We start from the raw sequence: 25711 nt of genomic DNA, 5'->3' as shown, positions 1-25711 counted from the left end.
TCCTAGACTTAAAATGTGCTTAGGATTTGTGTGCTCTACATCAAATTGTTAGCAAAATAAATAATTTTTAGAAAGTTTTGAGAGCTCAGGGTGTAAGAATAGGCTTAAAAATTAATATAACAAAACTAAATCTAGTTAAATCTAGACTAGGAATAAATGAAGGTTGGAGTTGATATTGGGCAACAAGAAAAGCGATCAAGTGGATAATTATCGGGCAGTATTATCGCTAAAGATGGTAAGATTTACCATCTGACGGTAAGATGCAGTGAAAACTTTAAAAGTAGAATAGTGAAGACTCAAGGTGTTTTTTCGCAGTTGAAAAATTTCAGAAGAACAAAAAATATAGGCAGAATATGTTTAGAATATCCTACAGTATTTATTTTTATATTTTTATTTTAATTCTTTTTTTTGTGTTTCTGAGGCCTGAGTTTTCATAACAGGTTAAAATAAAGGTTAGTGCTGGGGCTGTGGTGGTGATATCTACCGCGAAGGCAAAATTATTAGATGTTTCGAAGCTTTTGGACCAAACAGATATCTCAAAGTTCTGATTCGATAACATAGGGGTTAGAGGAGGGCCGGATAGCAGAAAAGGAATTGAGACTGAGATTGATTAACCTCCAGTAGCTTCTGGCATTCATGATTGACACTGTCACATTAATATTTTCAATCGAATGAGCCCCTTCCAAGTTTCTAAGATAGCTCCTTCCATTTCAAGTGGGTGGGTGAAAAGTTTTTGGCACTTATATGGCCCTTTTTTTTGCTGCATTGTGAAGGGAAGCAATATTATTTTTTATTTTCATTCCGTATTGGGGTCCCCTCAGGCCAATGTTATATATAATTTTCAGACCGATCGAAAAAATTTGGACCTTTTTTAAGCCCACTTTGCTGGAGGAGGGACGAATTTCAAAGGGGTCAACATTTGGATAATTTTTCGTACAGTTGTTCCCCTGGCAAAAGGACTTACGGCTGTAATTTTCTAATTGTTCAAGAGAAAATGATCTTGCGACGTATTTTTCGAGATTCCTAACCTTTCCCCCATCCCAAAACAAAATGTTGATGATCCTTATAGTTTCACGCCACTGGAATCCGAAGATAGAACATCCCCCCTTTTTTCGTAAAAAAAAGACTGTCGTATTAGGGGGAGCATTATTAGCACCTCCCCCATCATCAATAATAAAGACAAATATCCCCGCAGCGCCTTTATTCAGGTTTAGTCTTAATGACGTGAGACGAAAAATTAATTCCTACCTCTCCCCCCCCCCCATACCCTTTCCTGTATTTATGTTAAGGGTCACGAAGGTTTAGACACTTTGGACGTTGAAATGCGCTCTTATAGGTATTTGACACCTCCTCTCCCCCCGCCTACACAATGACTCATCGCCCTTATATCCTAATAGCTTATGTACAATTATGCACTTTTCTTCCATCTTTTAACTTGTCTTAATTTCCCTTTTGGATGCATAATTTTACGCATGGGGAAATTTTCCAGGGGAGGGAGAATTATGAGGGAGGATTTTACAACCTTTGAGAGGAGATCTGATGTGGCGCCAATGGTCATTCCCTACGAGAACATCCGTCGCCCTTGCTATCCCTATTATGCTATCTCACTATCGTACGACGAGCGACCCCGACTTGGGGTGAATGCACCAACCCCATAAATCCCCCCTATCTGTGTTGCAACTCGCCCTTGGGGCCTTATTTCGAACTCTCTGGATTGCCACCAGCACGGCTTTGGGAGCCCTTGCAAAAAAAGGGGCATTTTTGTTCGGCAATAGACCTAAGACATGGCTTAGACAGAGGGATAATCTAATTGAATGGTAGCAGGTTCTTAGAACGTTGAATCACACCCAGCTATGTGACCAATTTACGAACATATAGGGAGGAGGGGTAGGGGTAGGGCAATGATTTTGTTTTATTGATTTTTAGTTTTTGAAAATCTAACAGAACATGTAGTCATTTTGTTTCTTGTTCTATTTTCCTATTGACAATACCGAAAAGGGTAGTTTCAAAATTTTAAAGTGGGTGTTTGCTCCCTTTATTTCTCCTCCAATTTATGCCTTTGATTATGTCTAGTTTTCTCGCGCAGGAAAATCGAACCCGATTGAGATATATGCCTCAATAGAGGTCTGAGGAGAAATGTATACTCAGAAATCACAGCTTGTTAGCTCTCCTAATAGCTTTATCCCCAAAGATAAAGCCAGTATGCTGACGTCAGACCCTCTGTCAGATGATTAGTCGCCTCTTAGTCTGGATGCATTGAAATTGACCATCTAAACATCAGACTGCTTTTCTATTTCTAAGAGACCCGATTGTAGGATGGCGAAGTATGTACACTGTCATCCTGTTTATGGACAGCTGCATAAATCGGGGTATAGTCTGAAAACATTGTAGAGGGCTAATTTGATTGTCCCCTAGGTTATTGATACATATAAACACCCAAGAAAGCGCGGATAAAAGGATAGTAACCTGAGTATTCCAGCCTTTACTAGGCACTTACTGAACTGTAGTGCCAAACATGGCGCTATAAGTGCTTAAGCATAACATTTGGTATGCTATCTGGACTGGGTGATTTGGCATCATCAAAGCGCTATGGAAACTTTGGACTCCTGGAGCAGAGTAGTTAACGTGGTCAAGGGCTCTACCTGTGCGTTGGGAAAAGTCAGGGACCTCCTTACTATGGTCATCAAGACTTAAAAACTCGGCGAAGGCCTTTGTAAAGACCTCAGTTTTCACCTCAGAATCGTAACCTGGTAGTTTGAAGGGAGGAAATGAGTGCTCCTTTTGACGATGATATCGCCTCCTTAAATACTCTCCACCTAGTTTTTGCTGAAGTATTTTCGAGTGAAGTATTTTACTGAAGTATTTGGTAAGACAAATTTGTCTTGTTTTGTAGCTAGTACCAGTAAATCACAAGAACAGCGTCACTATATTTTCTTTTTGAAGTAGTAAAAAACTTTGTTGTAAAGAGCGAGGTGTTGAGGAGGGGACAACCCCTTTCATATACGGAATGCTTTCTGTTCGCTTTAAGTTATTTGTTAATCCTTACTTTCAGTTGAAAAAAAATCTAACCCTTTTTCAAATAATCCCGAGAAATTTGCCTCCCCTCCTTGGGAAATTCACTCCGCCCCCTCGAAAAATTTATCCATGGAAATTTTCTCTCGAGTAAAATCCCCCCTCCGGAAAATGTCGCACAGATTATTACATCGTTTTTGACAATTCCCCCAGGAAAATTTCCTGTGGACAATTTCGTCTGGAAAATCCTCCTTACTCTACTTCAGTTTGAAAAAAGACTTGCTTTTTTTTGCGTTATTTAATTTCTGATAATTTTATCATGCTGGAAACCCCCTTGCCCTCTGTGGAAAATTTTATCGGGAAAATTTCTCTCCCAGTGGAAATTCCTCGCGGAAAATTTCCTCCCCCAAAAATGTCTTTATGCTTGCCAATAACAAATACTATATATAAACAATGGGAAAATTCTGTAGCTTGCAGCGCTTTTCCCAGGGGATTTTTGGTATCATGTCATCCCCAGACATTTTGGGCCTTTCAGCTATGCTGAACAAAATGGTGGTCTTAAAATTTTGATTGTATAAATCATATGGCGGCTTTCAATCCTTGGGGTAGAAGGGGCATGGGAGGGGTAGTAGTTGGCTTCTAATCTTTTGATCACTTAAAAAAGGCACTAGAACCTTTAACTTCCGTTTTAACTAGCCCTCTCCCGATTTTCTTGGACGATTGGTTCGATGTGATCCACCCTAGAAAACAAAACGTATCCGTGATCTTTCTTCTGGCAAAAAAAATTTACAAAATTCCATATTTTTGCAGATGGGAGCTTGAAAAACACTAAACTAGGGTTCTCTGATACGCTGAATCTGATGGTTGTGATACCCATTAAGATTCCTTGACTTTTTGGGGGTGTTTTTCCGCTTTACTGAAAATCATACAAGTTTTCTCAGGCTGGTAGCTCGTGATGGTAATGTTATACTTAATGAATTTCATATATTTGGAATCAACATAAAAAACCAATTCTTTTGATGTATCTATTGTTATCCAAATTCTATTTTAGAGTTTCGGTTACTACTGGGCCGATTCACTCCTTACTTACAGTCCGTTATCACGAAGTGTTTGAAACGTTTCCTGAAGAGTTAGACAGACATTCTATCATGGTCCTAAATAAAGGAACAAACAACGGTGTTTAGGAGCAGGCGCTAGTCACCGCATTGTGGTTTAAACCAAAACAAGGCACTAACCTTAAACTTTGATGAAGGCTTTGCAATTCTGGGCAGTAAGCATAGACCTAAGATCGCCCAAATTGTTGAATAACCTCTTTGCGGTTGATTGTTGGATGAATGCTAAGGTTACTCCGGGTTATAACGTTCGGGATGACCGAAAGCTTGAGCGTTCATCTCAAATGAATCAGGATTGTCTATAAGGAAGAGATTAATACAAGAATTCATTATGCCACGCGTAGGTGCTTTAATCAACAACCTACCCAAGTCTACAGGACAGAGATAAACCCTGCAAGTCATAATCCTCGAGACTGCAACGCCACATTTTATGGACGACGCTGAAAACTCCATTTGGAATGGTGAAAGATTGTTGGGAACTAGCCTCTGATGTAATCGAGACTGGTTTTAAGTGAGCCGGTTAACTGAAAATTTGGGAGGTTGAAAATTGTAAGGATTATGACGCAGTTATTTAAGAGTTTTTTTTTTACTCGCAATGCCTCTTTCCCTCTGATTTCGGGACACTAAGCAAGTATATGGAATATGGCTCTATTGAATATGGGCTCCACCATAAGTAGCACTATCTCGATGCTTCCGATTTCGCATAAGGGTTGTGTATCCATGTGTGGTAACCTCACCGTTCAGCATGTCCTGATCGAGGTTTGTCTCGGCAATGCTCATTATGGTCCGCTTGGCTGTGACGTAGAAAAACTAAATGCTATGTCTTATCTTTCTACTTGACATATTAATCTCTTTTCTTTTTTTAATTGAACAACAATTTTGTCAAATCCAAACTAAATATAGATAAGTTCCCAAGAAAACATATTTACATATATATTGCAAATGATCATATCTGTTTTCATTTGATGCCAAGAAACGGTTGAAAATGCTAAAAAATATTATAGTGCTATCTTCTCTAATTGCTGCTACATTTGCAGGTACTAATCTTTTTCATAATGAGTAACGAACCCCTTAGATATCCAATTAAAGCATAAGGACGGTTGCATATAACTAAAAAAAATACAAAAATGTTTGTTTTTAATAAGACTTCTTATACTAAAATATGAAAGACTATTCTGATCTTAGGTATTCTATTAATACGAAAAAAAATTATAACGGTATGATTTTTCCCAGAGTAATCTAAGTTTCTTCCAGTTATAATGCTTGGACCTTTTGAATTTGATTATTTCGTCAGCTTCCACGGTCTTTGCGTCCTTAGAAAGGTCAGTAAATTTGTATTTCCTTTTATATTCTTCTAAATATTTGGCTACACCCCTCCCCCACACCTAAAAAGCCTCTTAGTTGGCACATATTTTTAATTTTAAAATTTAAGGCTTTTGAAGCCATATAATGAAGAAGAACAAGGCAAATAACTTTTGTTTAAGTTTCACTTACAGAAATTATCTCGCCTCCATATAGAGAATTAAATTTTTAAAAACAAGATTTTTCAACTGAACGTAAGGAGCTATATTAAAACTTAAAACGAACAGAAGTTATTATGTATATGAAGCGAGTTATCCCCTACTCAGTACCCTGCTCTTTACACTAAAGTTTGACTTTTTGTTTCAAGTATTTAAGAGAAAAGTTCTAAGAAACTTTAGCCTAAGAAATCCCAGCATAAAATTCCCCTCCCCCCGCCGAAAAATGTATGCAAATTTCCCAATAACAAGCTTTGCCAGCTTTGCCTCTCGCTCAGACTATCTGTCTTGGCTTTATCTCCAATTAGGCATGGCTTGACGGCAACTTGAATTTAATTCAAAAATCAACGGAAAAAAGTTGGCAAGTTTATAATTTAAAAACTTTCCTCAGGGACTGGTGGGTCATGTTATCTCCAAAGGCATAGTTGTTGAACCTTTCAAATATATTAAACAAAATGGATATCTCAAAATTTTGATCGGACGGTTTTGGGGAAAAATGGGCGTGGGAGGGGGCCTAGTTGCCATCTAATGTTTTTGGTTACATAAAAAGGGCACTAGATCTTTCAATTTTCGTTCAAATGAGCCCTCTTACTATGTTTTAGGACCATTGGTTCGATACGATCACCCTGGACAAAAACAACAACAAATAAACACGCATCCGGGATCTTTCTGGCAAAATATACAAAATTCCACATTTTTCTAGATAAGAGCTTGAAACCTCTACAGTAGGGTTCTCTGATACGCTGAATCTGATTGTGTGATTACGATTCCTTTACTTCTAAAGGGTATTTCCCTCTTTTTGGAAAATCAGGCAAATTATTTCAGGTTCGTAACCTTCGATGGGTAACACTAAACTTAATAAACCTTATATATATGGAATCTGTATAATAAGCCGATTCTTTTGATATATCTATTGATATAAAATTTCTATTTTTAGAGTTTCATTTACTATTGAGCCGCGTCGCTTCTTATTTACAGTTCGGTACCGTATCATGAACTGTTTGATCGTTTCAAACGGCTTTGTGTTCAATTGCAGCAGTGGGACGCTTATTAGAACCAACCCCTCCACAGGTTAAAATATGATAAAGATCTGCATTTAGACGGGTGGAAGGCATCTTTAAATGGTATAGACATTAGTTTTTGACAATTTCTTTCCAATTTTGATACAGAGTCTTCAGAAGAAAAATAGATTATAAGGAGTTCATTGCTCTTCAAAAACTAATCATTTGTACTGACAAATATTTAAACAAAGTTAGATAAATTCAATCAAGATAGCGTCAATGCCTGGCAGTAGTCTATATTGTCATACGACAGGGGGTCTTTATAGTACAGAACCTTTCAGATAATTTTTCATGTAAAGTAAATTATGCTTTAGAATACACTCTTATTTAAAGTTGCTTCTTAATACAGCCATTAATTTATACCACAGCATATGCATATACAGCCAAATATTTTAGGGTCGTGTCAGAGGACGTTTCTAGGGACTTCGATGCATGAAAAAAGAAGTGCCATGTTAGCTCAGATGTCTATATTTCACATATGATAAGTTTTTCATAATATCTTGCTATTTGGAGGTTCTTTACAACCCTTTCAGAAAATCCTCCTGACCCCTCCCACCTTCTATTTGGGTGCAAAATTATAGTTTATTAAGTGATCTAATATTATATACGATTGGGAAAAAAAAATTGGAATGCCACCTTGATTTTCGTAATTTTAAATGAACTTTAAATAAAAAGAATGAATAAAAGAGAAACACAGTAGCATGCTAAAAATTGATTCTAATGAAGCGTGATTATAAAATTTGTTTCTGGATTACTATGTCTACCGCCCCTAACGCTTCGAAAAGCCAAAATTTTACTAAAGTAGCCTTTTTTTCCATGCCCATAAAACGAACAGAAGAATAAAAATATATTAGTATATTTGAAACTAATTGTAATAAAGCGCAATTAGACAAATTATTTTTCAAATAACCAAAAAATGGATTCACAATAAGGTACACATACACTGTCTTGAGAATGGATATACCAAGTTTTTCACTTCAAACAGCCATATTTTTGCGCGTTTAAAATATTATTAAATTTCAGTTTTCTAAATTGCGTTTTTTCTAGCCTGTCCCAACATTGTGTCAAGAGCAGAATGGGGTGCCAGGCCTCCTAATAGCATCTCCTATCAGTCTGTGCCAGTACCTTATGTCGTCATCCACCACTCAGCAAGTGGTGGGTGCACTTCCCAATCCTCTTGTTCATCCCTCGTTCGAAGCTTCCAGAACTACCACATGGATTCCAACGGCTGGGCAGATATAGGTTACAGGTAATTTATAAATATTTTGCAACATTGTCTTCTAAACTAGATAACGCAAATAACTTATTTCTGTGCACGTTATGAATTTAGTCTTTCTGAAAGTACCTATTTAATACAGTTTTCGTATCGAAAAAAGTTACAGATCAAAATCTGTTGCATTATCGGAAGCCTTGAATAATCCTAGTCCTATTTGGTTTTCTTCAATCATAACTTAAAACATTTGGTTGCTTATAAAATTTGATTACCCCTTCTGAAATTTCGTATGTTTTGCCGAATTTATAGTTCATTTTAGCACTTGTTGTATGTTTTTATTATTATTCACATGGTATTAAGTTTTATCCTTGTGAGATATTAAATTTTTTTTAAACAAGTTTTATTTTTAACTGAAAGTAAGGAGCGACATTAAAACTTAAAACGAACAGAAATTATTCCGTTTATGAAAGGGACTGTCCCCTCCTCAACACCCCACTCTTTATGCTAAAGTTTGACTCTTTGTCACAAGTCTACTTTTTAAAACAGTAAAAAAAACTTTAGCGTAAAGGGCGGGGCGCTGAGGAGGGGACAGCCCCTTTCATATAAGGAATGATTTCTGTTCGTTTAAGTTTAAGTTTTAATGTCGCTCCTTACTTTCAGTTAAAACAAAACTTGTTTTTTTATTTAATTTCTGAACGTTTTCAACTAATGCAGGTTCGGATTTGGCTCACCGTACATGAAAAATTAAAACAAATTTGCATATTAATTTTGGCAGATTGATTCGGGATATAAAGGTTTGCCCCCTCCTCAATACCATGCTCGTTACGTTAAAGCTGTTGGCACTTTTAAAAAAGCTCCCTATTCTAATTAAATGGCCCTCGTGTTTCAATTTTAGAAAGCAGTCAAATTTTAGCCTAAAGAGTAAGGTATTGAGGAGGGCGCAACCGTTCATATATGGCAGAATTTCTGTTCGTTTTCAAATAATACCAGTAAATCTGGCTCACCCTCTATGAAATATACCCCTTCCCCTCACAGATAACTCCTCCGTGGAAATTTCATCCAACGTAAAATGCACCCCTCCCCGTCAAATCCCCTCCAAAAATTTCCATCCTCGCTGAGAATCATCCTCTTTGTAAAATTGCTTGTTGACGATTCACCCTCAAAAATTCTCCTTAGCTTTCTTTCATTAGAACAAGACTTTGATCTCTAATCGGTTTCTCGATCACTCCAGAAATGCCCCCTTCCGTGGAAAATATTTCTCAGAAAACAAAACACGCGGAAAAAAAGCTCCTGGATAATTCCCCCAGAATATATCCACACAAAATATTTGGCAAAAAGAGTTTAAGACATTTAAAAACTGTCAAAACCCCCAGTGTAACATTCCCCTGGAATATTCACTCCCCAGAAATTTCCCTCACCTAGAAGTTAAATCTTTGATCCAAAATATCATTTGGGACAGGAGAGGTAAAGGCTAGGGTTGAATCCACCAAAACATACAGTTCATGTGTTAAATTTTCAAGGATTTACAAACGTATTGTCTTTGCATGTCTCCTCAGAAGCATCCTACAGTATTTCAAACGCTCTACTTTCATTATGTTTTTTAATGCTCATTGACTCATAAGGAATTGTCATCTATAGGAAATATGTAAGGATTAATTTGGGCAAGTAATCCCCGAAGGTGGGAACACGACCAGATTTATCGGTACCGGTTCATTATGTGGGCACTGCTATAGGGGAGACTGGCTATAACTAGGACACCTCTATAACTGGGACATTCAACTTTTTAGTGTCATAATGTTCCGTAAAAAATCTGAAAATGCAACTGAAGAACTGCCATCTATTAGCCCACTTGTGAGTGAAGTTTAGTAAAGATGACTGAAAGTTTTTTTTCAATAAGTTTGAAAAAGTTTTTATGGTCGCTTTGTAATTCTTTTCAGAATTTTCAAAGCATGGCCATTCCTGAACGCCTGAAGGTAGAAAATACATACTGTTTTCAGGTGATAGTGTATTCATCAAGGTTTAGAAGGTGCTAAGAGTTTGTAAGTTTACTAGTGCTATCTTCGAGAAAAGCAAATAAATCCAAAAACGTTGCCACCAGGGATCACTGGGACAGATGATACTGTGATAACTGGGACATAATGTCTAGCACAGTCTCACTGTGTTCCAGTTATGACAGGGTATATAGTTACGCCCCTATATATATATATATATATATATATATATATATATATATATATATATATATATATATATATATATATATATATATATATATATATATATATATATATTTATATAGAAGTCGTTGAGCTCCCGACACTATATATATATATATATATATATATATATATATATATATATATATATATATATATATATATATATATATATATATATATATATATAAGTCGTTGAGCTCCCGACACTATATATATATATATATATATATATATATATATATATATATATATATCTATATATATATATATATATATATATATATATTTATATATATATATATATATATATATATATATATATATATATATATATATATATATATATATATATATATCTGACTGGCCGGCCAGTCAGTTATATATATATATATATATATATATATATATATATATATATATATATATATATATATATATATATATATATATATATATATATATATATATATATATATATATATATATATATATATATATATATATATATATATATATATATATATATATATATATATATATATATATATATATATATATATATATATATATATTAACTGACTGGCCAGCACCAGAGATCAGGGATTTTGAAGAGAAGGAAGATGAGACCCCCCAAAACGAGACCATCGATGATGCTTATGGTTGTTCGAAGATGGCAATCCTTTCTCCAGAAAAAGACGAGCCTCTTCGTAAGGCAGGTCGTAGAAAAACAACAAGCAAAGGAAAGAAAGAGGCAGTAGCTCAAACCTCACAAGCGCGCCTATGAAAGAGATAATCAAAGAAGCAGTTAGGGAGCAAGAAGAAAAAAAGAGAAAAGTAAATACTAAGAAAAGTAAAGGGGATTCGAAGAAAGTGAAGACGCAAGAAACCAAGAAAAAGGAGAAAAAGTTAAGAAACTGGACCTCGGGTAAGACCCAGAATTTAGTGAGGTGTCATCTGTCGAATATGGTGACAGTTCTGATGAATTGCTCCATGTTTGAAGCAACAAAGTAGAAGAAGATTATTCAATTAGCATTTGGTTTTGCCCTAGTCAAGCTTCGATCCAAGACCAGATTGTGTCACATTGTAGGATCAGTAACCGAAGAATTAGGGAAGAAATCACCATTTAGGACGTGAAAAAACTTAGTGGAGGGCGAAAATTCATCTGGACTGAAGAGACATCTGTAGGAGAGAAAAGCTGCATATTTCTTAAGCTGAGTTCTTAAGCTGAGATTGTCGGTTGCGTTAGGAGAAACAGACAGAGGTTCCAAGCAATTCTGTATTCAGGAAGACTTGAGTGAATTTTTTCCATAGTTCTACCGAAAGAGTCTTTCAATGACGTCTTTAAAGAAATATTGAACTGAATACTGCCATAGTCTTACAATATTTTTGAATATTGCTTACTTTTATATGCTTATATTCGAAAGTTCGGTAAAGAAAAGTAAGAAAATATGCGCCTACCTTTGAGATAACATTATGTCCCAGTTTACCCCATCATTATGTCCCAATTATGGAGGGTATCGCGATAGCTGGGACAAAATGGCTGACTCTAGACTTTTGCAAGTTTCAAAAAAAGTAACAGCGCTAAAAATTCGTAAAATTTCTGGAGAAACTAGAATGTTTGGGCTATCAGTTGGCCTTTGAAGCGTTTAGATAGTTTCACCAGGACTCGAGCAATACCCAAAAGAAGATTTTTTTGTCCCAGTTATAGCCGGGAGACGAAACCCGCCAAACTAGTTATTTGCAAGAGACCACTATAGAGAAATAGAATGCAAAGCGTGTTCTTCATTGCGTTTACGATATTTAAACTGTTGTTTTTCGGGGTTTAGGGTAAGGAAAAGGTACCTAGGTTAGGTTAGGTTACGTATTTAATATATGGTATGCCTTTCTTTTTATCGATATTTCACTAGTTTTCTGAAAGCAACAAAACCCAAAACGACGACTTTTTAGGAAGAAAGAAAAGCTATTTCACGACTATACTAATTTTCTACCAGTATAGCCACTACCGTTATTATAAAAGGTTTTATAACTCTGAATTAGCGAATCACATTTGCTAAGTTAGGAACATTAACTTTTTGTAATACTGAAATTTTCAAAATGGACAGTAATATTTATTCTAAAAAATTTCGAAACTTAAAATTTATCTACCGAGGGATCAATTTACACATGTAAAATAATTGTCCTTTTTACGAAATATCAGGTGATATTCAGATGTTTCCTACTAATAGCTTGAAAATACTGCTAGGACTTGCTTCCTTTTCGAGAAACTTGTGGAGAATGTAATTGAAACAATTTTTCTTTTAGTTTCCTAGTTGGTGAAGATGGTAATGCTTATGAGGGTAGAGGCTGGGATCGTGTTGGAGCTCATGCCCCAGGATACAACTCACAGAGCATCGGGATCTGCATTATTGGGACTTTTACATGTAAGGGCATTCCTATATTTCATAAATCACATTTAATCCAGGTGCCAGTTTTTGTTGCTACATCTTAAATCAGAATTTATGTAAGAGATACTCCTCCACAGACTTCACCCGGTTTACCTAAGATCCTGGTTTTCTAATATATTAGTCCCCTTCATTTGTGTTGTTTGTTCAAGTTGGCCTAGAGACAGTAATATCAATGACCAATTAATTAAAACTTTTGCATGATTTGAACAAACCTATGCTATTCAAGTGCACCTTGATTTTCTACTCCTTTTGACGTACGTAACTTGGTGACTTCATGTGAAAAGGTAAATAAAGACGCTATGTATGTTTTTATTTTTTTTTCTCAAAAACGGCTCCATATTTTGTCGGGAAAATTTGTATCCTGGGATATTCTGGCCTAAGAAAAACAATCCAAATAGCTCAAAAATTTGAAAATTCGTTCAAATTTTTTAGCCTTAATTAAAAAAAAATCATGTCAGTGACGTCATTTGTGTATACATCAGTATTGTTGCAATGACGTTGTCACGCTTGTCACACTTATGTGGGAATTTTGAAAATTATCATGCACGGAGAAGTTTACATTAAATTGCTTAAAGATCAAATAACCGGCAATTGCAGAAATATTTGTATATATTTTAACAAGGAATTACAACAATTCTAAAACCTTAAAAAAGAAAAACCAAAAGTTTGAAACTTAATGGACAAACGGTGTTAGAAATCGGAATTGCATCAATAATCTAATATCTTCAAAAAGACCCTAGTATAAAAGGATATATTAGTTTGAAAAACTTATCTGGAGGTAGACCCAAGTATTATAAATGATAATTCGTTGGAAGAAGAAGAGGTTTTTGTCCCACCAACTAAATAATCACCAAATCTACAACCTGAACCGTCATGTAAAACTAGACCAATAAGGGCAGTTAAAGCAAGGTCATTGGCAAATTGTCTGAAGTAATGAAAATCTAAAATTAACAAGAAAGGAACTGGCGTTAGAAGATAAGCGACGGCAGAGTCAAAATGTGCCAAAACTGAAAATGATAGTTATTATGATAGGGCTTAGGATTTTGACGTGGGTAAGGTCATCAATTCCTACGATATCTTTGTTAAAAAAGAAGGTTTGGGGTTATATTTTTCATAATGACAAAAGACAAGCCAAGGCAAAATCTAAAGTTCCAATAAGAAAAAAGAGATTTTACAAAGGCACTAATTCTAATTTAACGTTATTTAAACTGTTTAATGGGTTGACTATGAAAATAAAGCACAGATAAATGTGATTAGAAAACTAGTGAGAGTGAGAATCACAACAGATAAAGAAAGGATGGAACAAACGACAGCGAGAATCAAATTGAAGTGTAAACGAAATTTTGAACAGTAATCTGTGGATGGAAACTGGAAAAGACGTATTCACTATCTATAACGCCTTAAAAAATTAAATAAGATGATGTATTAATCTAAACTGCTAGAGGAAAAGGCGTGGAAAATGTTTTCTGAGGTAAAGATGAACAAAAATGGACAGTGAAATCTGCGGTTGGAAAACCAGAAACAGCCATGACTGGCCACAAAAGATGCCTTTTTTATGCCCCACTCTCGGAAAATAAGCCTCCGTTCTCTTCCTAAGGCTTATTAGTGCGTGCCCTTTTATAAGGGCACACATAAGCCTATGGATTATATTTTTATTCATCTTAGTTGCCCATTTAACCTTGCATTTGAAAACGAAAATTTGCCGCGGAATAACTTTTTGCACGTAAAATCATTTATTTTGGCACGGCATAGGCAATCTACTTAGGATTGATGGAAGTTATATTTTTCTCCAGTTATTAAGGGCTCTTAGTATTAAAGACAATTTTTATTATTATAGATCATTGAGTGATTAATAAAGCACATTTAATTTTTTTCATTAAGGTATTCAGGGACACTTTTCTTTTCTGGACTTAGTTCATATTGCAGAACCCTTCAGTTATATTTGTATGTACAGCTTTTGCACATTTGGTATGCAGCTCCTAGAGTTATTCCTAATCTTAAGTGGTATCTTATTTTTAGCAAGCGTACCAAACACTTCAGCTCAAAATGCTGCTAAGAACCTGATATCTTGTGGTGTAAGCAACGGCAAAATCAGATCGGCATACAGCCTTATCGGCCACCGTCAAGCCACATCCACTGCTTGTCCGGGTGATGCTCTTTACAACCTCATTAAGTCATGGGACAACTACAACCCCAATCCATAGAGATCACCAGATGCTTTTACTTTTCTATTTTATTCATTTTGTTTTTAAATAAACCTGCCGTATTTAAGTATAATTGTATGGTTTTTTTTTTACATTATAGGCTGTGTTCACATAGCTTAGTTTTTGCACAATTGCTGCTAATGCTACTAACAACTCATAGCAGCACAAAGCCGTTCGAGCCCAATACAACCACTCCGGATCCTCCTTGATCAAATTTTATTCAGAGCCTTCCCGACTCTTGAGTTCCTCCCCTTAAGTTCTTACATCCTTTGAATTGTATGATCTCTTCCCATCAAATCTAGGATGTCCTGTTTTTGGTGTTGCCACGGCCGGATTGTCGAAGAACACGACTTTGGGTATTTCTACTCCCCTTCATCTATGTAATGTGACCAAACCGTCTTAATAGTTATCTTATTATAGCCCTACAAAATGAGACCGAACAATGTTTTTCAACGGTCAGTCAAACAGTCATTTAAACTATAATTAAGCAATTCATATGGAAAATGTTCAAAAAACTTTTCTCAACTTTCCTGTGTAACTAGGTCTCAAAACATACTTGACAACTGTCATTATCATCATTTCAGTATTATGATCTTAGTTCTAAATATTTGCTTTCTATTCTTCCAAAGTTTATTCAATTATGTAAAACATATTATTCGTCTTAGCTTGTCTACTTTTTACGTCTTCATGTGTTTTTCACCATTTTTACGATATCAGCTTGAAAAAAAAATTTCTTCTAAAAGAAAGTTTGTCTAAGAGAGGTAAAGAGTGATATTAGTTAAACAAGAGGATGTAAAATTATTTGATATGTTAAAGCTAAAATCAACAGAAATTATTATAAATAAAAGTTCAAATAGGGATAAAAACATTTTAATAGACAGTGTTTCACAAACAGTGATAAAAATTCACAAAAAATACCAGATATTTTGGTCATATGTGACCGAAATATCTGGTTTTTTTTTATTTCTATCACTGTTTGTGAAACACTGTCTATTAAAAGGATTTTATCCCTATTTGAACTTTTATTTATCGTCATGGAAAGGCAGTGTGGTCTGTTATCTACAGAAATTATTATAAATGAATAAGCTAAATGAAACCTAAAGCAAACAGAAATCAATTTAATAATAAAGCTGAACTTTATACAGCAGAAATTAACATGAATGAATAAAAAAAACCTATAACGAAGAGATATTAATATAAATGATCAGCCGAAGCTGCAGCAGCCAAAAACTTAAAGCATCCAGAAATTGACAAAATAAGAGGTGGATTAACTCCATATAAAACCCCTTGACTGCTAGCTTCATTATTGTTTAATGGAAACAATGCAATTTTCATACACTAGAAAAAAGAGAATAAGTTTTACAAAACAAGAATAATTTCTTGGGATGGACACATTTAGGTATAGCAATTTAGTTTGTATTTTCAAAATACTCGGTCAAAACACTTGGTCAGCCTTGAGGCTCAGAGTGGTGTATAACTCTAAAATTTATCCTCTGTCTCTGTATTGACGCACATTCCCTTTGAAATGCATTTTTTTTTTTTTATAGAAATTGTTCACGGAAACACTTGATATTACCCATTATCTACATATTTAGCACTTATAGATGCTATTAGTAAACCAGTGTTCAACTCCAGCGTAAAGAGCAGGATGTTAAAGGGGCTGAAGGCAGACTCCTCATCATATACAGAACAACTTCTATTCCGTGGAGAGCTAGTTGTGCTTCATCGTAGGGAGTGGAAGGTTCAGGGTTGACAGCCCTCTCATACAAAAAAAAAATATCTGCTTGATTCCAGTTTTAATGTCAATTTAGTTTCTATTCGTTTACGTATTCGATCCAACATAAATTTGAGCGGAGCTTTTACTTCAACAGCCTCACCCTTTATGGTAACCTCGGCTTTCGTGTAACAATGCATCCAATTGAAAATAACTCCGAAAATGATAAACCTATCAAGGGTTTTGTTTTATTAAGAAGGGGCTGGAATTACAGTAAAAAGTTTGAAAAAATGATCTTGTATTTTTAGGGGAGAATTTGTTGGAAATATGCTGCTCCTGAGTAGCCCCTCGCACACTTTTCCGCCTTATTGTTAGTAAGCATATAATATGATATTTATCACACAAAAAACATCAGATCATTGCAGCAGCAAAATAACAAAAACTAGGTAATAAGTCAAAAAATTAAACAAGAAAAACGGGTTTTAATTTCTATAAAGCAGTGAATAAAACACATTTAATTAAACACAAATACTCCGAATATTTCGGCCCCACATCCGGGAGCCTTTCTCAACGGAAAAAAAAAAATTCTTGCATAAACATAAAAAACATACTAAACAAAACAAAAGAAAAAATATAAATAAATAGGAAAAGAAAAACTCACATATTAAATAAACAAACTCCATTCACTGCCGTATACAATCGAATGCTTATATTGACACACCTAATTTGTTTATTTAATATGTGAGTTTTCTTTTCTTATTTATTTATATTTTTTCTTTTTTTGTTTAGAATGTTTTTTATGTTTATGTAAGAATTTTTTTTCCGTTGAGAAAGGCTCCCGGATGTGGGGCCGAAATATTCGGAGTATTTGTGTTTAATTAAATGTGTTGTATTGACTGCTTTATAGAAATTAAAACCCGTTTTTCTTGTTTAATTTTTTGTAAATGGAAAAGCAGTGTGGTCTAAGAAATTATTTAGGTAATAAGTCAGCATCTTATCAATATAAATAGCCTACAACACCCTACAATTGTGCTCCTTATGTATTACGAAGAGTCTACCCAGCCACTTAATAATATCATAAATGTAATTTTTACTTTTCAGTAGAAATATTTCTGCAATAGTTGGGGATCCATTCTCCCCTTATCCTTCATATTGCATGTTATGGTTTAAAGAAATTATTCCAAATGAGAGGATACTAGTGGTTGGATCCTCTCTTGACATTGATCACAAAAACCACTCACAAAGAGTTGGAAAATATGGTCCTAATTCCCCCTAATTCCCCTTTCAGGCTTGTGACCCCCTAAATGAACAGACTTCATGACCTTCGACCCTCCCCCAATAGCTGGTGTGCAGCAATGCAATATTTTATACGCGTCACCAATTCTGTCTTTGCTTTCTATATTCTGTATATAGCCCATCATTTTGTGTGAACTATGCATATATTTGGAAACGGAAATGGCCTCAAACCGAGAAGAAATTCATAAAGCTTTTAAATAGTTGTAAGTCGACTGGCTATTTCGAAATCATTAAAATTATAGGTATGTTTCTTAAAAAGGCAATCAACTTGAATATATGTATGAATGAGCCCGTTCCCGGTATTGTATTACAACTTTGATGGAATCACCACTGGAGGAAAAAATAATCAGACATCCATTATCAAATTTCTCAGATAAAAGCAAAATCTAAGGCTTAATATTTCCGAATAAGGATTTTTTGGATATGGTTAATTTAATTCTGCAACCAATATCCAGGTCTTATCCCTTTCAGGGGATGTTTCACACCTTTCCCCTAAATTACGGGAATTTTCTCAGGCCCTTATCTTTTTATAGGTAATTTTTGAGTCGATGAGTTATATATATATGTGGAAAAACCCTGTAAAGTAGAGTATTTGATAAATTTATTGCTACCAAAGTGTTGTTTTTTGGAGTTTAGGTTTCAGTAGATACCCGTGTCTTTCTTTACTTATATCTCGTTACCACAATTTTTTTGAGAAGAAGTTTCACTGTATTATGCCATATCATTTTCAGTCTTTGCAAGATCCTATATTATGCAGCATCTTTCAAATGTCAATATAGATGCCACCCTAGTCTATTCAAGTAAATGAAATGAATATGCTTAGTCCAAGCCCCACCAAAGGTAAACTTTTAATTTTTAATGTGTTTTAGACCATGGAATACTCTGTAATTATAAATATTTCCGTATTTGAACCGAATACAAGTATTTTCTGATCGATATAAAGGATTAGCGCCTCAATTAATGCAAATAAATTTGTCTAATTGTAACAAATGAAATTTTGCAATAATACTTTCTTATTAATGAAGCCAAGTCTGTGAGAGAGTGATATTTTTGCCTCCTATTAGAAGGTAAAGTTACCTTTTTGACATATTGCATATACTACTTCTATAATTAACAACTCACCTCAGCACCAAGCCACCTGAGGCAACCACAGCTGCGTAGCTGTGGTGGCCTCCTCCTCCATACCAATCTATTCAAAGCCTACCTCTTTACATCCTTCCAGGAAAACATGTACTGACGTAGACGTGTCCGACTGACTAACCGTTTTTCAAACAGTAGGCTGTATGAAAAGTGCGGTTCAATCCGGCTTTCTAAGGCTTTAATGAGATAAAGATTGAGGTGGCTAGAGCGTGTTCTTCGGATGAAGATTGATAGATTGCCAAAAATTGTCCTTTTTGGCCAGTCGTCTAGGGCTAAACGAGGAATAGGTCGTCCTCCATTGGGGTGGGAGGATGTCGTAAGGAAAAAATTAACAACATGCTTTTTTAACTCTAGAGTAAATGTATGGCCCCTACACCCTCCATCCAAATTGTGTTCTAATATCGAGCAGGTTTGGGACAAATTTCAGAGGCCGAAAAAAGGCTCAGTCAAGGCAAGGCAAAATATTGAGATCTTAGGCAGGGTAAAATAGATACCAGAATTAATGTCCCTTTGAAGATGGTTATTTAAATATGAGGCTTTGTATCGGCATAGCAAGTAGGAGTCAGGATCTCTCCTCCAAATTTGAAAGATTAAGGAATATATGTAAATGAATGCACTTTTGGAATTTGGAACGCCTATATAAAGATGTATTATGCAACTGACCTTCTGCTAAACTTCCTCTTCTTCAGCAAAATAAAAAAAAAACCTTCCCGAAAAAAAGGTGGCATTTTAAGGCAGCTTCCACCCTCCGAATACTAGAAATGTAAGTAAAGTCCTAAATTTTGAAATATTTCAAAATGATTTTGTCACTCTTGACAAAAGGTGTTTTTAAAACTTTGGCACATACTGGACACATTTTTACGGATATTGGCTTACAAAATTAGAAATAGAATTTAAGTTAAGAGTCTACACCATTCCACCTTTAAAGCAGAAAGCCCAGTGATATTTCTAGTAAATTTTGGCAATGAAGAGTAGCTCAAACATTAAATTTAAGGTGTTTTTTAACATAGGTTTAATATTTAGTAGGTGTAAAATTTGGTTAACTTAAACTAGGTTAAGGCAAAAAGTGTGAGCCGATTTTCTCAATAGAGTGACCTAATAGACAAATGGAAGCCTACCTTGCTTAACTTTGCAAATATAAATGTCCTATAATGCTTTTAGAAGTTAGGCCACCACGAAGAAGATCAATACATTTAGCTCTAAAATATTGGTGCTAAGTGTTTACTAGCGACAATTATGGAGATAAATATTCCCAAGAGATCAGTGGCGTCAATTGGGGAATGCAATTTGTCCCCTTTACGATGTTTCTAACCAATTCTAGGTTTTGACATTTTTTTTAAATATCTCTTTTGGTATTTTGAAAATAGCTTTTTTCGGGCTTCTCGTTGAACAAATTTACAAAACAAGAAAATTACTCCCCCTAGATTTTGAAGGCTATATCCCTTCCTACATTTTTTGAATTAACGCCACCGTGAGAGGTCCTATTGTTTTAACATGTTTTGGTTTTCTAAATGTTGAAATGCATACACATGAGCGTACATTCTTTTTCTTAGGAAAGAAACATCTTGCTCTGCAACATCTAAACCTATCAGAGAAAAAGCAAAAAAGATGCTCACAAGGAGACAGGTACCAATTTTTGTTCTTTTAAGATTATTTTAAGATAAAAAAGCTTATTAAGACATAAGCTTTGTCTTTTTTAAGATTAACTATTTTAAGATAACTGAAAGTTTTACTTTCATTTAGTTTTTTTTTGTTTTGAAATCTGGCCCAGTTTTTACCTTTTTTTTTTTTTTTTTTTTTTTTTTTTTTTTTTTTTTTTTTTTTTTTGGTGCAAATTTTGAGTCAAAGGGTAAATTTTGGCTACCATTATCCATAAATGAGTAATGCAGATATTCCGGAGGAATAAACGATTGTCAATGAAAACAGTTACTTCGAAACTTGCAAATGTCTTGTGCTCTTACAGTAGGATTTAGTACATATTTATGTGCATAGCAAAGTGTATGTGTTAGAGAGAGAGATGGGGGGGGGGAATGATTTTCCAACAAGTAATGGTATATTTTGTTTATAAAGGTCATACATATGTTACGACTGGGTTTTTACAATTCCCATTCAAACAATTTTGGTTATTGGTGTTTCCTCTGTATGTAAAACTAAACACATGGTTGTGACTAAGATTTGACCTTTCAAATGCTTTGTTCTTTAACGATACGAATATTTTCTTTGAGTGTTCTCCTTTCTTGAAAAATAAACTATACCTCAGCGAATGTTATTTGCAATTTCATTGTGACAATTGGGTTTCTCAGATGAAAATTGGAGTCCATTTTCTATATTAAAAAGAAGCCCATGAACGGCTCAATTTTGAGTCTATTTTGATTCTTTAGGCCATTAATAATTAAATTTCATCCTATCTTTTCTTATAATATTAAGCAAAAACGAACAGGGAGGGTGATCTGATGTGACAAAAACAATAAGGTTACAGTTGCCCAAGTTTTCAAAGACTTGGGAGCTCTTAGGACAATATTGATCTTGGAATATATTTTTTTACCCCTCTTCCCTTTAAATGTTTATAATTAGCTTCCAGGTTTAAGCTTACACTTTATTCTCAAAATTTTTCACAATGAGAGGGGAGCTGTCGGCCCTTACCCATTTTCCATATAATTTACTTCTCTTCTTGTCTGACTCTTTTCATAATAGTTAACTCATTCAAATTAATCTTTGAAATTAATCCCTGCAATAATCTTTAGCGTTACAAGTAACCTACTTAAGAAGTGTTTTGACACAGAATATGCTGCCCCGTGGCAGCTTGTGCTAAAAAAACAAATAAGCACAATGCAAAGGTAGCTTTAAACTAATTGTTCATCACAAAATAAATATAAAATAAAGGAAATAACAGTTTAAAGACGGTTAAAACAGTTTTACCTAAGTGTTTATTTATAGAAACCGCATAAGAAGTTCTAAGACAGGATTCTTACATCTAGGTTTATACCAAACCGGGGAGCCTCTCATTTAGATATGACAGCAGTGAAGCAATTAAGTCCAAGCTGTTCTCCAAGTCCCATGTTCCTGTTCAGCCTGGATGAAGACTGTGATTTGCTTAAAGGAGAGGGCTGTAACATAAATGTAGGGAAGAGGTCTCCGATGTCATCACCACGTACTCCAAGAATGCTGAAATTTCAAAGTGAGACTGACTATCCTGGTGAGATAAACTAAATTCTTTGACAAACTAAAATACCAGAAAACAGGAGAGAGGGGGGGTCGTTAAGAGGAATTTGGAACAACCTACTTCAAGAATATATTTCTAAAGTTTGACATTGAAAGTAAAAAAGGAATTTTCTCAGATCTTGACCTCTTCTCCATCCGCCCAAAGGTTGTACTTGTGTGAACCTACGTGTATGTAATTCCGAAAAATTCTATTAAAACACTATTAGATGTGCTCCACACAGTTTTTGCTTAAGGGAAACGGAACCTAGACTAGGGAATAATATAGAAAATTTTATCGGCTGGGAAAGTCGAACCTGTAATTAAAATTCTGTATTTCGCAATGGCTCAATCTAGACACATCTGCAAGAGCAGGCCAGGATCACAAGTTTAACGAACACAAAAAAAGTTTCTGCTTACCCATATTAATAGTGTGACGTGTAAAAATAACGCCGCTCTGCAAACTCTCTAAATAATGCATCCCTTTGCGTGCAACACCCATAGCATTATTCGGGCATACCTGTTCTATCTAAGCCCCATCACAAAATACGCCTCTCCTGTCTGGGGCCTGCCAGTATTAAGAACTGTCTATTTACAGGAGGAATTGTGGTCAGTCCAAGAAGGGCAACCAAGATCACTGTAAATAAGAGTGGCATTTCCTATCACGAATCCCACTTAACTCTCGAACTCTAAAGTGCAGAACTTGCATTTTCAGGACCAGATCCAAAAATTTGGCAAAATGCTACTGTCTAACCCTGTTCAGTATGGCCTTTTACCCTCAGAAGCCCAGAAAAATGGCCTTACGAGACAGGAGTTAACTGTGCCCATGCGTGTTCGAACAATGTATGTTGCTACACGAACCAATTTGTGCCCTTTTTTAGTTCATTTTATAATAAGAATTATAAAATGTTTACTTTATAATATAAAATTTGTTCTAAAGTAAAGAAGACAACGGTAATATAAGAATATAGCAATATCAATAGGTAGTCAGCTACCGTGCTGTAGTGTTGATTAATATCTTCCTTATATCTTGAAGGATTATAGTTCACCATGCTCCACGGCAAGGATGAGCAAAAAAATCGTTAGGGGAGAATCCGTAATGAGAAATCACATTAATGATGAGGCTTTAATGAAAATATAGAGTCCAAGAGGAAAACGGTTTCAGCCCTGGGAGCAGGCCAGAATTTACCAATAGGCCAAATAGGCCCGGCCCAAGGAGCACGCAATGCCAGGGGGTGCAATAAATTATCGCTGAGTGTTTTTTTTTTCTTATCAAAAACTGGACTTATGTGATTTATGCTCAAAGTGCGTGTACCCTGCTCCCGCGCTACCTATTCAGAGAAAAGTGATTTTAAAACAATACAGGAATTTCGTGGCCACTTATAAACCGCCAATGTCTCCCAAGAATGGCAGCCGAGAACTTGGTATCACCTCACTCTTTCATTTCTTTTGGCTCATCAGTTGCGTTCTGTTCAGTGCTTCCACTATCCACGAATTGTCGGGAATTTCTCCAAAAATATCGCAAAAACGGAATGGCAAAAACACTTGGGCCTAGAAGCGTCAAAGTTTTAAATCTGACCCTGCCTGGGAGTATATTGGTCGAGGAACAATAACACAGAGGGACCAACATTTTTTTAGCACTTAATGGTACACTTTTATTGACCAAAACGCAAAATTTCCAGACTTCAAAATGGCGATTGGTAAACAAAATAATAGTAATCAATTTGATGCTCTTGGAGGGAATAAGATGGAAGATATAAGTGAATTGAGGTCCTAGAACTACTTGTGCACCATCGATTAAATGCCGAATTATTTCTATGCTATTATATTGGTATACTAATTTCATCAACAATAAGACTACGGCACTAAGGGTCTAAAAATAAGGAAGGGTGGAAAAGATAGCCATTCGATGAACATTAGGGTAGAATAGTAAATATCATACAATTTCTTTTTTATTTAGAAAATACAATCTAAAATTTGAATATGAAGAAGGGGGGAATCAAGCCATTTTTAGGGTTTAACTATGCTAAAGGTCATTTCAGGTCTTTTTAAGCAGTTGCAGAACCGAAATGTGCGTATTTTCATACTTGCGAAACCGTAAAGAAATATGTTGAAGGCTCGTTATCGCTTGTCCAATACTTACTGCATCTTAAACACTCAATACCCGCGTACAAACTGTAATCAACCCAACTAAAAATAAACTGAGCTTAAACATTAAATTTAAGTTTCAATTGGTTGTGAAGATTTTCTCGAAGAACTTACTAAATTTTCACTTGAATATTCCTGTTTACTACAGTTCTGCTATTACCTAAATGGCTATATGTCCTTGTAGTTCCATCCTTCCTCTTTAATTTTTATCTCAAATTAGTGGTTTAAGAATAGGCTTAAACCACTTAATGGATGTATTTTACTTTCATAAAGGACCCGACAGGCGTATTTTGATATTTAAGAACCTCCAACCCCTACCACAGGGGCTCAGGGGGAGAAACGATGGCAAGCTGTCATCCACTCAGATCAGAGTTTTTATTATAGACTCGATTCTTCGGTTTTACAACAAAAAAGTAAAATATTTATAGCAACTTAAAACGAAAGGACAAATTTAATATTTACCTTCAAAACTATTACAATTCCCATGCGAAGAGAAGAGGTGGTACAAAAATAGAAATGTCGACGGATAGTTTTTATAGGGTATTTTAGAACGAGGATTTACATGCATTGCTGATCATACTGGGATATTTAGAAGTTATGCCCTTTGTATTTCACCTTTTTGGCTCTGATGGTTCTCACGTTAAACCACTGTAATTATTATCAGCAATGAAAATTTTATTTGTCCCTCGGGCACTCATTTCAATAGGGTCTGACTCTCCTGTGCGGCAGAGTTGGATGTGCTTATTATAATTTCTCTCTACAAGTCCTTCATTAGGCCTATTACCGAATATGGTCAAATAATAGATACTATACCGAACTAATAGGAGATGATAGATACAAAAATTGGTGGACTAATAATGCTCAAGGTAATTTGAAAGCATAAAACTTATTTTCTTCTTTTCAAAAATCTATTTTCTTCTTTTTATTTTTAGTTTCATTTTCTTTTTAAACAACAAATTTCATTTGACAGCTAACTTTTATGTATTTATCCTAAAACAAAATGTAGCAAAAACATCGGAATTTCTCTAGTCGCAAGCCTGAAGAAATTTTTCAACAGGGAGCAATGGCTTTTAAAAAATGTTGTTTTTTATAGGAAAGTACCAAGTGTTTCCCTATGAATATCTACTTTCTCTGTGTGGCTGCACTCGGTAAAAATCAATTTTAAGCTTTTATTCGTGTGATGCTTAAGAATTAGCACGTACACGGGGGGAAGGTCCTTCTGGCGTGGCTTCCCCAAAATATCTAAATTTTAGCCCCCCCCCTCTCAATTCAGAGCAAAAAGGATTTTTTGCTCTGAATTGGCGCCAGATCTGTTTAATACTGATATAATTAGTCCTGTCAGTAAAAAGGCAAAATCTTCCGACCAGCTCTCTTCGTTCAGACCGATTACTGTTCCCCTGTACTGTGTAAAATATTTGAACTAATGATTATTG

General features: G+C 35.1%; 2 protein-coding genes across 2 annotated transcripts in view; both read left to right on the top strand.

Moving 5' to 3' along the window:
- The first annotated feature begins 5025 nt into the window (after window positions 1-5025).
- LOC148956320 (peptidoglycan-recognition protein SC2-like) lies at window positions 5026-14855 on the top strand. Its single transcript, XM_089104123.1, has 4 exons — window positions 5026-5161; window positions 7750-7951; window positions 12436-12554; window positions 14598-14855. The coding sequence occupies exons 1-4, from the start codon at window positions 5110-5112 to the stop codon at window positions 14780-14782; spliced, it is 558 nt and encodes a 185-aa protein (XP_088960249.1). The 5' UTR covers window positions 5026-5109; the 3' UTR covers window positions 14783-14855.
- A 3701-nt stretch (window positions 14856-18556) lies between these two features.
- The window catches only part of LOC148956319 (uncharacterized), a 29723-nt gene continuing 22568 nt past the window's right edge, over window positions 18557-25711 (top strand). Inside the window, exons 1-3 of the mRNA XM_089104014.1 lie at window positions 18557-18632; window positions 20486-20558; window positions 21911-22128. Coding sequence (XP_088960140.1) covers window positions 18602-18632; window positions 20486-20558; window positions 21911-22128 — 322 coding nt within the window. The 5' untranslated portion in view covers window positions 18557-18601. The remainder of the gene's footprint in view (window positions 18633-20485; window positions 20559-21910; window positions 22129-25711) is intronic.

The sequence above is a fragment of the Artemia sp. Qi Xiang Cuo genome, chromosome 1 (genome assembly GCF_049724085.1).
Source record: "Artemia sp. Qi Xiang Cuo chromosome 1, ASM4972408v1, whole genome shotgun sequence".
Classification (NCBI taxonomy): domain Eukaryota; kingdom Metazoa; phylum Arthropoda; class Branchiopoda; order Anostraca; family Artemiidae; genus Artemia; species Artemia sp. Qi Xiang Cuo.
The sequence above is the reverse complement of the archived record's forward strand: the minus strand, read 5'-3'. Positions and strand labels throughout refer to the sequence as shown.